The sequence below is a fragment of the Protomyctophum parallelum genome (assembly GCF_964188405.1).
Source record: "Protomyctophum parallelum genome assembly, chromosome: 8".
Taxonomy (NCBI): Eukaryota; Metazoa; Chordata; class Actinopteri; order Myctophiformes; family Myctophidae; genus Protomyctophum; species Protomyctophum parallelum.
In genome coordinates, this window is record NC_139703.1 from 38,186,743 (window position 1) to 38,201,315 (window position 14,573).

The window sequence follows — 14,573 nt, forward strand, 5'->3', positions numbered from 1 at the left end:
CTAGGGTCAAAGCAGGTCTCGACACTATTCGTTCTGGACACTAGATGGCAGCATTGCAGTTAGTTAGATCATACTGGAATCTCTTTACTGGGGAGCGAATGTTTTAATTAATTAGATCTCCAACTTACAAAACATTTTAAATGTTTCTTTAAATAATTGTATAGAACTATTCAATATATAGAAATATTAACATTTATTTGTATATTATTACGTTGATTCTAGTGCTAGACACACATATGTCAGACATTTATAAGTACTACTTTTTATACTTCCCCTTCAACTAAAAGGGGTGGGCAACTTTGACGATAGAGAGGGCCATTATATTTCCATGCTCACTCCAGAGGGGCCACATTGCATGCATGACGTAGCAAAAATAGCGTTTTGAACTTGTAGATCGGCTATTTTTGCTCTATTTGAATTGAAATCCTTTTTAATTGGGATCCTGAAAAGTCATTTTAACTAAATACAAATATATTGGACATAAAAAAGACAATGGCATTTGTAATACTACTCAGCAAGCTAATAATTTAAAGTGTAATTAAAGCGGGTCATGTTTGGAATTGTAAACAGCTGAAATCAATATCAGTATTCTAAAATTAATCTGAGGGCCACATTCAGTGAAGGTGGGGGCCGCATGTGGCCCGCGGGCCGCCAGTTGCCTATGAACTAAACGTTATTAAATAAGAATGGCGGGAATGCTTTAAGCAGTTCAAAGACACACAAAAAAAAAACACAATTTTCCCAGTTTATTTAAAAAACTGTTATTTCAACGTTTGTTTGGAAATCAAAGAAAGCCTTCAGTACAGTACCACAGGACCGTTTTTTCCACACATAACTTCACATCAATGACAATGGAACAAATGGATACAGTGTACACTTGAGTAGATATGTCAAAAATGTGTGTTTTGTCATTTGTAACGCATTAACCGTTTAAGGGATTGTAATTGCATTGCAACATGTTATATAGGTCGGACAAAAAAAATAACTCAAATTTAGACTAGACATATTTTACTCAATATTTCAGAATTATGCCCCCAAAGGCAAAATATACTTTGACCTCTTAATTATTTTGAAGTCATTAAAAAATAAATATTTTCTATTTTACAGGAAACAGTAGTATCACATTAACAAGAAAAACAAAACGCCGTCAGCCTTCAATGTGCAAACTGCAAGACTTAAAAAATATGCAAATTATATGGGCGGTACAGAGAACAAAAATAGTCAAGTGTTAAAATAGTGTTAATAATAATAATAAAGGCATGAATATTAGAATGAAGCGAACAGGCAGCTGTTAGTCAAAATGAATGTTGTTGTTGGGGTATTGAATTCACAACCTAATGGCTTCAGTTTTACAGAAAAAAATAAAAAAACTTCCTTTCTTACGAGGAAATATGAAAGCAGAACAAATGTATATAATTGGAATGAATTTGTAGAATAAATAAAAGATGTGAATGATTCTCATTTACAAACAAATTGTCACAACTTTTTCCCCCACAAACATTATGCTTGCAATGATCTTCTTCGACCGACATTTGTCCACATGAGAAATATCACAGTTCATGCTCAGAAACCAAGCAAAAGAAATGCTCATGTTTAAACAATATTATCATAAGAGACTCAGAGAGTAATGCAGCGTGTTTTCATCTCAGCGGTCCTTCGACATTAGATCAGAGACCTCTGCGTACCCATATATATATATATATATACGTATATCTGGTGAAATCTAAATTCAATATTTGGGCTAGAACATCTGTGAGAAGCAGACAAACCTAGGCCTATGCCTACTGCTTTGAATGCAAATATCACCGTCCCAATGTGTGACATCTCAAGTCTTTGCATTGGTTCTGCAATGCGGTTTGTAATTTCTTTTACATTTCTGAACTATTTCTGCCCACTTTAGTTTTAGCCCCTACATTAAGATGTAGATCGTCAAGAGAGATGTCCGCCTACCGATACGGTAAGCACGGACATCTCTGGATCTTCTGGCGAGGCGAGACGCCCTTCGACATTGTTGGAGTCATTAATAAGTCAGTCACTAGTACAGTATGTCTGATGGATTGCGGTCGAGTCACATGAGACAGCAGACCAGGTTCAAACCGGAACAGCCTTACTTTTATTAAGGTCACATCCACATAACGGCCACTCAGTCTAGCCAGGGACAAGTATGTGGAGTTATTTCACATGGTGGTTTGTATGAAAGGCAGTCAGTACTGTTTGTTTGGACTACAGCAGAGACCCTCGTCCAGTCGGTACCGTTTGGACCACAGCAGAGACCCTCGTCCAAGTTCACGCAGATGCACATTAAACATACACACACACACACACACACACACACACACACACACACAGCAAAAGCCGGAGGAATGAGGAATTAAAACTTTGTTCCAAAAAGAATAATTATTAGAACAATGACTATGACAAACAGGATCAAAATGACCAGCATCTTTCTGTTTTTCTTCTGGTACTGTTCCGCCTGCAAGGAAAATAGCAAAAGAAAACACACAAAAAGTCAAACACTGTAGTGAAAATACTTGTGAACCGTTTATACCATATCTCTGTGCTGTACTCTGAATGTATCGATATTGAGCAACTGCATGACTTATTTCAAGCCACTTCACCACTTTTCAACCTATCTTCATATAGTAGGTCCTCACAAATAATCATGAAAAAAAATGGCACAATTTATTTCTACTCAGTCTGTGTCTCATAGGAGGGCTGTGGGCAGTTCAGAAACCGTCTTCCAGTGACATCATCGATGGGGAATACAAGCTAATAAAAACTGCAGGCTTTCTGGTCTGAAAAGTTGCAAGACAAAAATGGAAGCCATCGTTCTCACGATAATGAAAATCTTTTTGTAAAAGAAAAATCTGGAGGACGGTTTCTAAACTGCCCACAGCCCTCCTATGAGACACAGGCTGAGTAGAAAAAAATCGTGCCAGGTTGAAAAGTGGTGAAGTGGTCTTTTAATGTTACCAAAAACTGTTCTTTTTATGAAATATTTTGGTTTAAAAGGTAGATAAAGTTATGTTCCGAGTCAAGGTTGCTGAAACACGCAATTCGATTTTTTTTTTTATGTTTGAAAATCTCAATCTAACCAAGAACTACAATGGCATGTGGATTGTGTACATCCTTATAATTTGTACAGTATAAGCAGGGGAAACATAAAAGCATATCACATGTCAAGGATTTAAACGTGGAAAACTAAATGTGTTACAGTACCTTTTGTAGCTGTTTCAAGCCCTCGTCTGTTTTAACACAGGCCTGCTCCACGTTGAAGTCAATTCTGTCGAGTACGGTACCCTAAAGGAGAACAAAGTCATGTTAAACAGTGGAAGAGCAAACTTCATATTTAATCATAATTCATTATAGTAATTATATAAGTAATGTAATATAATGATTCTATTCCAAAGTGGCCTTGACATAATTAACTTTTTCAAAAATAGCAGATCTACGACTACAAGCTTATGAGCTTGTGAATGTATATTTTCTATTTTTGAATAGCCAAAGTTTAAAATAATCGTTAATAGGTTCAAATCTAAAATGACACAGAGATGCTTTCCCGGTTTTTAATGGGTTAAGCAAAGCAGTATTAGAAATGTGTCCTGATGGTACAAAAATGTTTTCTAGTGAGGTGAAAAAGTCCAATATTAACCTTCTGGTTCACAAATCTTAACTTTTTCAGAGTTTATGGTAACCAAATGGGATTAGCGATATATATAGCGATATTAATCCTTTTGGTGCATTATGTTATACTTTAGCTATTGAAAAATCTTGAAAATGGCACATTTGCGCCACATTTTCACTTTCACATCGAACGTTTTTAACTACATTTTTGTTTCTGGGGGTCCCTGGAACGAAATATTTTCAGATGGGGGTCGGCGGCCAATTACATATATTTTTGAGGGGTCCTTCACATGAAAATGTTTGAGAACCAAGCAATGACATAAAACATACTCCCCTTCTCAATGCATAGAAGAATAATTTTAATTCAGGGGGGGGGTGAAATAACAGTACAAACTGATCCATCAGAGTTGGTGCTGAACATTACCTGTTCCACTACCATCGTAGCCAAGTCCCTAAACACCTCGTTGAGGTCTGAGATGGACTGAACTATCTGACGTATCTCCCTCTCTCGCTCCTCAACCAGGACTGTGTTCTGCTCCACCGCCATCAGCTGGTCATCTGTGAACCCCTGAAAGCAGCACGGGAAAGAATAATCAAAGTTTGTGATTTAATATTGCTAACAACAAATGATGGTAGGCTGTCACATTAGTAGCGGTGCACTTCAGATATCAACAGCTTCTCTTTGTAAACTAAACTCGGCACACAAAGTTCGGAAACTTAACTTTGGTCCATTATTTCTCCACTTTAATACTACCAATGGTATTGGTATTTTGTATCATGTTAACCGTTGATTAGTCACCTTTACAATGAGGTATATTGGAATAAGGATCGGACGAAATAATAGACCAAACTTTAGTTTCCAAACTTTGTGTGCAGAGTTAAAATTTCTTCTCCTTATAGTGTCGCAGTCCTGCCCCCTCGAGAGACCCGTACAATTATTCCCCGTTCATTTTCCTCAGACTTTTCAAAATGTATTTATTTAAAGACGTTTAGGACAAAGCCAACTCGAGTTGTGACAAATCATGACAATAAACAATGTTTTGGGCCGAACAAATAATTAGAAAGAAGAAAAAAACGTCAGGTTACAACACCTTTTTGTTGTTTTTCTTCTTTGTAATTATTTGCTTGGTCCAAAATATTGTGTTTGTTGTCATGATTTGTCACAACTCCAGTTGGCTTTGTATGAAGCTTAAAAAGGTATTTCAATAAATACTTTTTGAAATGTCTGTGGGGAAAAATGCATTGGGAATTATTTCCTGGGACTGGCGTCGTCATGAAAGGGGGCAGGACTGCGACGCTCTATAGAGAGGTCCAGAAAATAGTGCTATGGTTATTAATATTTATCTTGCTTACTCACCCTGTCATACAGAGCTAAATCTTCATCCTCCTCCATGAGAGGCCCCGAGTCAAAAAAGTGCTTTGACCTCTCCTCGCGATTCTTCATACCTGGAAAACAAACACTAAAATGTGAAGAATAAATCCACAACTAGGTGTGTGTTTATTTTACGGCATAGCACAGGAGCTGAAGAACCTCTTCACTCTTCACATTGTGTTATACTTTAGCTATTGAAAAATAGCAGATCTACAAGCTCGTATCACGGGGTCTGCTACTTTAAAAAAATCGTGAAAATGTGGCACAAATCTTTGAATATATTCGTTCACAGCAAATGTGAAAGTTTTTTAACTACATTTTTTGTTTCTGGGGGTCCCTGGAACAACCTCTGCTGAGGTCATTATAATCATTTGATAATTCTAGTTATACCACTTAACAGTACAGTACAGTTATAACAGTTTAACAGTACCAAAACATAACAGCATTTTTGGTTGGACATGCCATAAGTAAGCCATGGTTATGCATGGTTATATCATCACTCACCATTATCTAAAAAACTATTTAGATAATGTCAGAATTATTATTGTTGCAAGACCATACTTGTTTCTGAAGTGAATTGTAGTGATGGATTTGAGTTAAAAAGGGAAAATGGAAATAACATTTGATCAAGTCCTTCACGTGCCCAGAAGAAGCCTTACGTTTTAGGTATCCTGACTGTGTGTGTCTAAAGGTGGTGGACAGGTCAGAGGAAGCCTTACGTTTTAGGTATCCAGACTGTGTGTGTCTAAAGGTGGTGGACAGGTCAGAGGAAGCCTTACGTTTTAGGTATCCTGACTGTGTGTGTCTAAAGGTGGTGGACAGGAGGAAGCCTTACGTTTTAGGTATCCAGACTGTGTGTGTCTAAAGGTGGTGGACAGGTCAGAGGAAGCCTTACGTTTTAGGTATCCTGACTGTGTGTGTCTAAAGGTGGTGGACAGGTCAGAGGAAGCCTTACGTTTTAGGTATCCAGACTGTGTGTGTCTAAAGGTGGTGGACAGGTCAGAGGAAGCCTTACGTTTTAGGTATCCTGACTGTGTGTGTCTAAAGGTGGTGGACAGGTCAGAGGAAGCCTTACGTTTTAGGTATCCAGACTGTGTGTGTCTAAAGGTGGTGGACAGCCTTACGTTTTAGGTATCCAGACTGTGTGTGTCTAAAGGTGGTGGACAGGTCAGAGGAAGCCTTACGTTTTAGGTATCCAGACTGTGTGTGTCTGAAGGTGGTGGACAGGAGGAAGCCTTACGTTTTAGGTATCCAGACTGTGTGTGTCTAAAGGTGGTGGACAGGAGGAAGCCTTACGTTTTAGGTATCCAGACTGTGTGTGTCTAAAGGTGGTGGACAGCCTTACGTTTTAGGTATCCAGACTGTGTGTGTCTAAAGGTGGTGGACAGGTCAGAGGAAGCCTTACGTTTTAGGTATCCAGACTGTGTGTGTCTAAAGGTGGTGGACAGGTCAGAGGAAGCCTTACGTTTTAGGTATCCAGACTGCGTGTGTCTAAAGGTGGTGGACAGCCTTACGTTTTAGGTATCCAGACTGTGTGTGTCTGAAGGTGGTGGACAGGTCAGAGGAAGCCTTATGTTTTAGGTATCCAGACTGCGTGTGTCTAAAGGTGGTGGACAGCCTTACGTTTTAGGTATCCAGACTGTGTGTGTCTAAAGGTGGTGGACAGGTCAGAGGAAGCCTTACGTTTTAGGTATCCTGACTGTGTGTGTCTAAAGGTGGTGGACAGGTCAGAGGAAGCCTTACGTTTTAGGTATCCAGACTGCGTGTGTCTAAAGGTGGTGGACAGCCTTACGTTTTAGGTATCCAGACTGCGTGTGTCTGAAGGTGGTGGACAGGTCTTGGAGGTTCTGGGCCAGAGACGACACCACGTTCCTCAGCAGCCTCTCCTCCTGCTCCGTGCAGTGACCGCAGCGAGCCTGCAGGCCCGTCACGGCCCGCTGACATCGATGGAACATCTACGAGGAGGAGGTTTGAGAAACGCACATGTTTAGATCGGTGAATACTGAATCAGTGATGTAAATAGCTTTTCAATGTAATGAGTCCCGGGATGCAGGGAATGGTCTTTTATGAGTGCCACTTCAACAACGTTAGGAGTCATATACAATTGCAACATTTAACTCCCATTTAATTTTATATGGTTATAATCTGGTTATATTCATGTAGAAAACGGAAGAAGAAATTATTATTATAACTACAGCTAGCAAAATAAACTATAATAAAAATAAAAAAAAACAGTACAGTAGTGCATTCCGTGGATGCAGAGGTCGTCATTGTAATGCGTCCCTTAACTATAAACAGTGGTTTGGGATGCAAAATGCACCCTATTTTAATCTCTGCTGAATGCTAGGCCCGGGCGGTTAGCTCAACGGTCCAGGCACCTAGGCTGCCAAGCCAGCCGGACGGCTCCCGAGCCCGACGCCCTTTGTCACTGCCCATCTCTCTCCCCCTTTCCTGTCTGTATATACTGTTCCCCATCAATAAAGGCACAACAAGCCCCAAAACAAATACTGAATAAAAGTATAATATATATATTTCAAAGGATTTTTGTTACAATAAAAACAACAAACAAACAAATCTAAGGAATGCCAAGTAGTGAAAATCGCTGATCTACAAGCTCGCACCGCGGCATGAAACGACACATTGCGCGCTTGTAGAGCTGCTAATTTCACTCGTTTTGGGTCCAGGGCAGGCGGGCAAAATGTCTGATCTCTCTTTTGGGTCTCGACCTTAAAGGTTTGGGACCCACTGCTATAGAGGACAGACTGTAGCTGTAAACGCTTCCTACTGTACGTCCTAAAGCTATAATCCAGGACTTATTTAATGAAAAATAAATGTTATTTTGGCCATGACAGTGTAACAACTAGCATACAAGTAGCATATCTGACTGCAATGGTAGTTGGAGGTGTTCTGCAGCTTGCAATTACCTCTCTACGTCAGGAGAGGGAGATGACAGACATAAAACATAAAGGGTTGGAGCTTTACGTTTACAATATTATTATTTAAATGGCTAATAATACGGCCACTTGTAAATCACTATACCTGTGTGATCTCCTGAGTAGTGATTATAGATCACTGTACCTGTGTGATCTCCTGAGTAGTGATAAATCACTATACCTGTGTGATCTCCTGAGTAGTGATAAATCACTAACCTGTGTGATCTCCTGAGTAGTGATAAATCACTATACCTGTGTGATCTCCTGAGTAGTGATTTCTATGGCGTGTTCCTCCTCACTGCTGTCGTCCAACGTGGGGCGGTTCATGTGCTTGTCGTGAAGTCCCGCCAAGTCCTTCATCTTCTGCCGGACGCGTGTGATTTCATACTGGATCTGAAAGACAACGGATCGTCAGTCAGTTCTGCTGCATGGCAGCACATCCACCCTTTGTAAGAGATCCTGAAAATTTTGACAGCCCCATAGATAAGACTTTGAAGCTATTCACTCAGTTAACCTGAGACACAGAGCACGTACACGGAAATAGTAAACTATGTGTCCAAAACGGTTACTTGTCGGGATTCACATTAAAAAACAGCAAAAATAGCTGTCAGACAAGCTCAAAGCTACGCATCGCTTGGTGCTGCATTCAGAGCTACTTTTGATTAATTTACGAACAATATGGAGGCTTCAAATGTCTGAATATTAGAATATCATGGTGGTGCAAGAAGTGCCGTACTTCGGCATGGCACTGCATTTTTTCCTTTGCTCCACATTGATGTTATTATGTTCTTATTGAGCTGCCTAACTTTGTTTCTGCAAGGGCGCCTGCTGGCCTAGCGGTCCAGGTGTATGCCAAGTCGCCACATAATAGGCTCTGGCCTGACAGCGAGTTGCGTGTTTCTTGTCCCGTTCATGACGACCTTCTCTCTCTCTTTCCTGTCAGTCTTCACTTGAAACTATCAATAAAGGCAGAAAAGCCAAAAACAGTCTACACTGTCCTGCACGGGTCCAATTTTCGAAACCCGCACCCGCCCGTCAATCATCAGTTCCACAACCCACCCGTTACCAGTGATTTATATAAAACTCGTAAAAGAATTGACCCGTTACCTGTTCGTATCTCAGGCACTGATAGCTATCATTGACTTTATTTCATCCAACACTGCATGTGGTGGTGGTGGTGGCAGCGGCTACTGCTGCTTATTATCACAACATAAAGTTATATCATGATTTCGACCTAAATGCCATATTGGCATAATATATCAACAAGGAAGAGGACGATAAAAAAAGATTAGCCTGATGAGTCGACCGTCTTGATCCAAGGATGTTTCAAACACGGTCATCAGGCTAATCTTTTTAACTTTATTTACACTTAGACAGAGTGACACGTTAGGCCAACATTACCTGGGTTAGCTTTACATCTTGTGTTGATTGTGCATTATAAATTATAATCCCTTGGTGTTTCATTAGCGCGAACGCAAATATAGGCTACAGTACCGGTTGCAGCCTGGTGATAAAAAAATAAACTCCACACGTGAAATATTACGATAAGGAAGCAAGGATTCGGCCGTGATGTCACTGCTATGCAACAAGGAAGTAGCACAGGGAAGCACAGCAGCAGAAACAGAACGCCATTATGAAGGAACCGGCAGTGATGTGACATCACTGACATCACCTTGGGCATGTGACGGATTTAACTTGTCTCCGCTGTTGAGAAAAACCCCAGCTCAGCGGCTGCTGTTTATAACATCGTGCAGTGTGGGTCCGATGATTAAAAAAGGTCACCCACCCGTGTTTCGTTGCGTCCCGCCTGTACCCGCACCCGTTAACTTATAAAGGTATATTGTCCCGCCCGTTCCCACCCGTCAAACTCGGGTACCCACGGGGTATCCGCGGGTATCCGACTCGGTGCAGGACTCTTCTGTACGGACCTGCCGTCGGTGATGATGAATAAACACCAGAGCGTTTCAGGTCAGATCCTCACCTCGTCCACTCCGTCGACCCATTTGGGAGGCAGTTTTTTGGTGACGCCGATGGCAGCTTCAGGGTCCAGACTGATCCCGGACACCAGGGCCATTCTGTCATCAGCCAACTTCAAGAAGAAAAGGAAAAACATCATTTTAAAAAGAAAACATCCCTTCGTAGTCATTTGGGTCATTTAGTAAAAAGTTGTTTTGACATATTATTGCTTATAGCAGTTGTAATGGCTTTAAGTAGTCAATACAAATGAAGGTTCACTGTAATGAATGATTTACTACAAGGAGAATGGACCGTACCTCATCAAGCTCCTAGTGTGATTGGCACACACCCGTAGAAGTCCCATCCAGACCAAAGAAAAGAAAGAGAGAGACACAAGAACAGACAGTGAGTCCCAGAGAATAAAACAGCAAAAAGAGACAAGAACAGACAGTGAGTCCCAGAGAATAAACAGCAATCTGCTTTCACTAGACTAGGGGTATGCACGTCGTGACATCATCATCATACCCGGAAGTTATGTGGGAACGTCTACTTTCTGGCCTTGACAGCCCAAACATCCAAACAGAAAAGTCCTCTCTGATTGCATTAAACCACATTAAACTCACTTTGCCACTCGATTTCCCATTCACTTCATGCATGCGCATTCCCTCTATTTTTGCATGCACTCTCATCTCACCAATAAGTATTAGTATTACTTAAATGTATTTAAGGAACTATATAGCTATTACACACACACACACACACACACACACACACACACACACAGAGTAAGAGTTGTGTAATCAACTATTTTAATTGTAAATAAAATAGTCTAAAGCATTATAAACCCAAGCAAGTAAGAAAAAGTATAAATAAGCACAGGAGGGATAGACAGGCAAACGGAAAATAAATGGTGTCGGCTAAAGATGGAGAGCAAAGGGCAAAGAATAGGTTTTAAATATCAGACGCCGTTCTATGAAGAGGTTATTAATGTATTGCTGTTGATCGTTATAGCAGTATTGTTTTGGATTCGATTAAATAGTCACATGACCATGACACGCGTTTCAATGCCTCCCTCAAGGTCAATACAATATCAGCATCAGTAAATGGAAGGTTTGTCTTGCCATGCCAAGGTTTGTCTTTATGAATTATAATAAGTCATGTAAGTCAATTACAATATATCATTTTCTTCTAAATAAAACAAATTGTCAAAAACTAAATAAAAAATTAAAACACAAACATAAAAAAGGTACGCCAGGTTTGAGGTGGTTAAAGAACTGCACACATCACCCTTGCATACATTTTCACATCAAGGTACATTATTTATTCAGCATTTGAGCCACTGACCACTATTTGATGAGATTTAGCCTCTCAGACACAAAAGTATTTTGTTGTTGTTGGATACGATTTTTGTCCACAATTCCATGCTGTATTGATGTTGGTACCATTAGGAAAAATAACGAAAACATCTACAGTGATAACATACATCATGCTGATGCTCATACGTGTGCAAAGACTGAAGTACAAAAGGTTGTGTAGACTGTACAGTCTTACTGTGTAAGACTGTAAAAAAAAAAGATATTGCTTGGTTGGTTTTGGTTAATAAATAATAAACACCTGGCGAGTGTATCAAATTACAACTCTTCTAATGTAATGGGAGAAAACAGAAGTCACTGGGGCAAAGGGTGGCGAGTCAGTGACAGTGGTAGGGAACATGGGAAGTATCCAGGAAAGTACTGCGTGTCGTTGGCAAACTTGCCACAGGCCAGGCTGGGAATTCTGATTAAGGCCATGCTATTATAAATTTGTGTCATGTTCATTTGTTTATGACTGTGGAGTAGTGTGGATGTCATGTATAAAGCCCGGAGGAAGCACCTGATAGCCTAACAAGATGAGCGTTGGGCAGGCCTGAGATCGTTCATTTGAAAAGGAAGATTGTGGAGTAGTTATGCTATATTTGGACGTTTACTGGCAATAGTGGTAGTTTGTTGGAAATATGGTGACAGCAGTGTGAGGCTAATATGGAAGATTTTCTGTATACAACAGTCATTTCACTGACTACCCTACCATTGGGTAATCTTTAATGAAATGTATTACCGGTAGTTAGTTTAGGCTACCGTAGTTTATTTTTGTAAACTTTCATAGTTGTATATCTACTCAGTTCACATCACATTTGCCAAATTGTAGATACCGGTTGAGTTTATTTGGGGGATCATCACACTGACTGTCACCTCAACCTCTTATATCAAAGCACTGGTAGCGTATCAAATAAATACAGAGGAGAACTTGTGCCATTACTGACATGCTCGGTGGTTCGTCATCACTCTCTCACTCTCTCTAAACCTGTCGTTCTGTTGCCAACAATAAATAAATTGTTCCTATGCTCCTGGGGTAAAGTAACAAATGGATAACATAAATTAACATGCCACACCAACACTCCATTAATACTAATCAGGGTTTCTACTTTCTAGCACACACCCTATTTGGACTGAGGTTGATTAAAAGAAAATGTCTTCTAAATCTAAATCTAAACAGTTTTCTTAAAAAAACTATGTTTCTATGACAGTGGTGCTCAACCTTTTTCATGTGAAGGACCCACAGAATTATCTGTAATTGGCCACGAACCCCCATCTGAAAATATGTTGTTCCAGGGACACCCCCCCCCCCCCCCCTCCCCAGAAGCTAATATTTGAGTTAAAAACGTTCACTGTGACATAATAAATATTCAAAGATTTGCGCCACAATTACAGGATTTTTCAAACATAGCAAATCTACAAGCTCATAGCGCGGCACTGAAGCTTGTAGAATGTAGATCTGCTATTTTCCAGTAGATAAAGTATAACATAATGCTTGAAACACCAAAAAGGGTTCCCGTTTTGAATGTGTTAAAGAACACGTCACCCGTTTTCAACCTCATTTTCATATAATTGGTCCTCATACAAATTATAATATTGCACCATCCATTTCTTATGTCTTCTCATTGGTGGGTTGTGGACAGTTCAGAAACCTAAATGACATCATCGATGGAGATTCCAACAAGCTAATAGAGACTACAGCCTTTCTCTTCCTCGAGACGTTCTGTATACCTCACATCTGTGTGAACTGAGTGGAGCACCTCCCCTCTCTCTCCCCCTCTCCTCTCCCTCTCTCTCATTAGCAGGCAACAGTGCAGCACTAATACTATCTCTCTCTCTCTCTGTTTCTGGCACAACAGCACCCCTACTGGTACTCATAGTCATATACTGGTGCTCATGGCCACATAGGTGAACACATAGGTGAACACGGACATTGCTGTTCCTTGGAGTGGTTGCACCACTCAAAAAAATGTCTAGAGCCGAGCGTCTTACTAGTATAGAGGTCCGCGATACACAGAAGAAGACCCCCAGGCAGACCAAGGATGCGATGGAGGAATTAGATCTCCAAAATATGACGGGATCACCTCTGGATCCCCCAGGATGAGGTTACTAATGTTGCTCTGGAGAGGGAAGTCTGGAGCTCCCTGGTGGAGCCCTTGACCCGACTATGGATAAGCAGTTGAAGATGGATGGATGCCTATAGTGCCTACTGATGATATCACTGATAGGCAGCAGGTTTCTCAAATGTCCACAGCCCTCCTTCTGAGACAGTGAGTAAACAGAAATGATGCCATCTTTATGATGAGGACTCCTCCTCATCATGACAAGATGGGTGAGAATTGAGCAAGTGACTGGCTACTATTATTGTCAAAGTAAAGTAACATGCCACACACACACACACACACCAAGAAGTCCATTCAATGAATGGACTTGTACAGGGGGGGGGGTCTATAGCCTTGGATCAAGATCATCATAATGTATTTATTTTTTTTGAGATTTTGACATCGATAAAATGCATATATGATCATATTGATCGAAGGCTAGATCTCAAGACTTATCATACATCATGTATTTGATAGATGTTGACATTTTGCTTAAAATCAAACTCGATTAAATACATCTATGATTGATTAGTCTTGAGCTAAACCACTGATGCCAGGTCTTGTGATCCATCCATCCATGGAAGCTAGACTCTTGATCCAAGGCTAGTGTGTTTGTTTCAATTCTAGCAGCACACACAGCTATATCTATCTAAGAAGTGACTGGCTACCAAAACAACAACACGATCAAAATAAAAAAATCAAAATCACACAAAACAAGAGGTCAAAAACTTAAGGCAGAATTAACTCACCGCAGCATTGCTACGTGTACTCATTAGAGTAGTGCGGCGGCTAGGGTCGTATGTACTCACTTGCTCGGCCAATATCTGCCGGTTTTGGATGGCATTGTTCCGCATTAACAAGAAGGCGTCGGTCAGACGCCTGGTTGCCATGATTATTAGCTAAGATAAAGGCCTCTTAAAATAACGTTATTTATGACAGATATATCTTAATTGTCGCCCAAAGCCCCGGCGTCGTTTGTTTGTGTCTCTCTCGACAACAACACGGTGCTGCTGCTAGTTAGCTTTTAGCTAAAGCTAACAGGTATCTCTATCTATAAAACTACACGCGAACACAAACTACGCCACACCTTTTGGGTGAATTATAGAGACGTTTGAATTGTCTGCACGCGTCATGTAACCCTGGTTACTGTACACACACTGTTAACACACATGACCGAGAGAAAAAGCGTTGGTTTGTTTGTGTTGTTTTCCTTATTAAACCCAATAGAAGCGCA

The 14,573-nt window shown here is 40.5% G+C and overlaps 1 protein-coding gene across 2 annotated transcripts; it reads right to left on the reverse strand.

Annotated features, from left to right (window-relative positions):
• Window positions 1–731: 731 nt before the first annotated feature.
• stx16 (syntaxin 16) lies at window positions 732–14,573 on the reverse strand. 2 transcript variants are annotated; one of them, XM_083770934.1, is made up of 8 exons: window positions 14,089–14,573; window positions 9,911–10,018; window positions 8,182–8,322; window positions 6,789–6,951; window positions 4,982–5,070; window positions 4,049–4,192; window positions 3,220–3,300; window positions 732–2,473 (listed from the first exon to the last, which is right to left on the reverse strand). In XM_083770934.1, the coding sequence occupies exons 1-8, from the start codon at window positions 14,227–14,229 to the stop codon at window positions 2,372–2,374; spliced, it is 969 nt and encodes a 322-aa protein (XP_083627060.1). In that variant the 5' UTR covers window positions 14,230–14,573; the 3' UTR covers window positions 732–2,371. The 2 variants fall into 2 exon arrangements, with proteins under 2 accessions (XP_083627060.1, XP_083627061.1); XM_083770935.1 differs by lacking the exon at window positions 14,089–14,573 and adding an exon at window positions 10,203–10,359.

Bases quoted from the DNA above. Each gene is read 5' to 3' on its own strand.
- stx16 (XM_083770934.1), bottom strand. From the start codon at position 14,229: ATGGCAACCAGGCGTCTGACCGACGCCTTCTTGTTAATGCGGAACAAT. The intron at 5,071-6,788 runs GTAAGGCTGTCC...TTTGTTTTCCAG, and splicing joins GCAGTCTGGATACCTAAAAC to GTATGAAGAATCGCGAGGAG. The intron at 4,193-4,981 runs GTGAGTAAGCAA...TGCTGCTTTCAG, and splicing joins ATTTAGCTCTGTATGACAGG to GGGTTCACAGATGACCAGCT.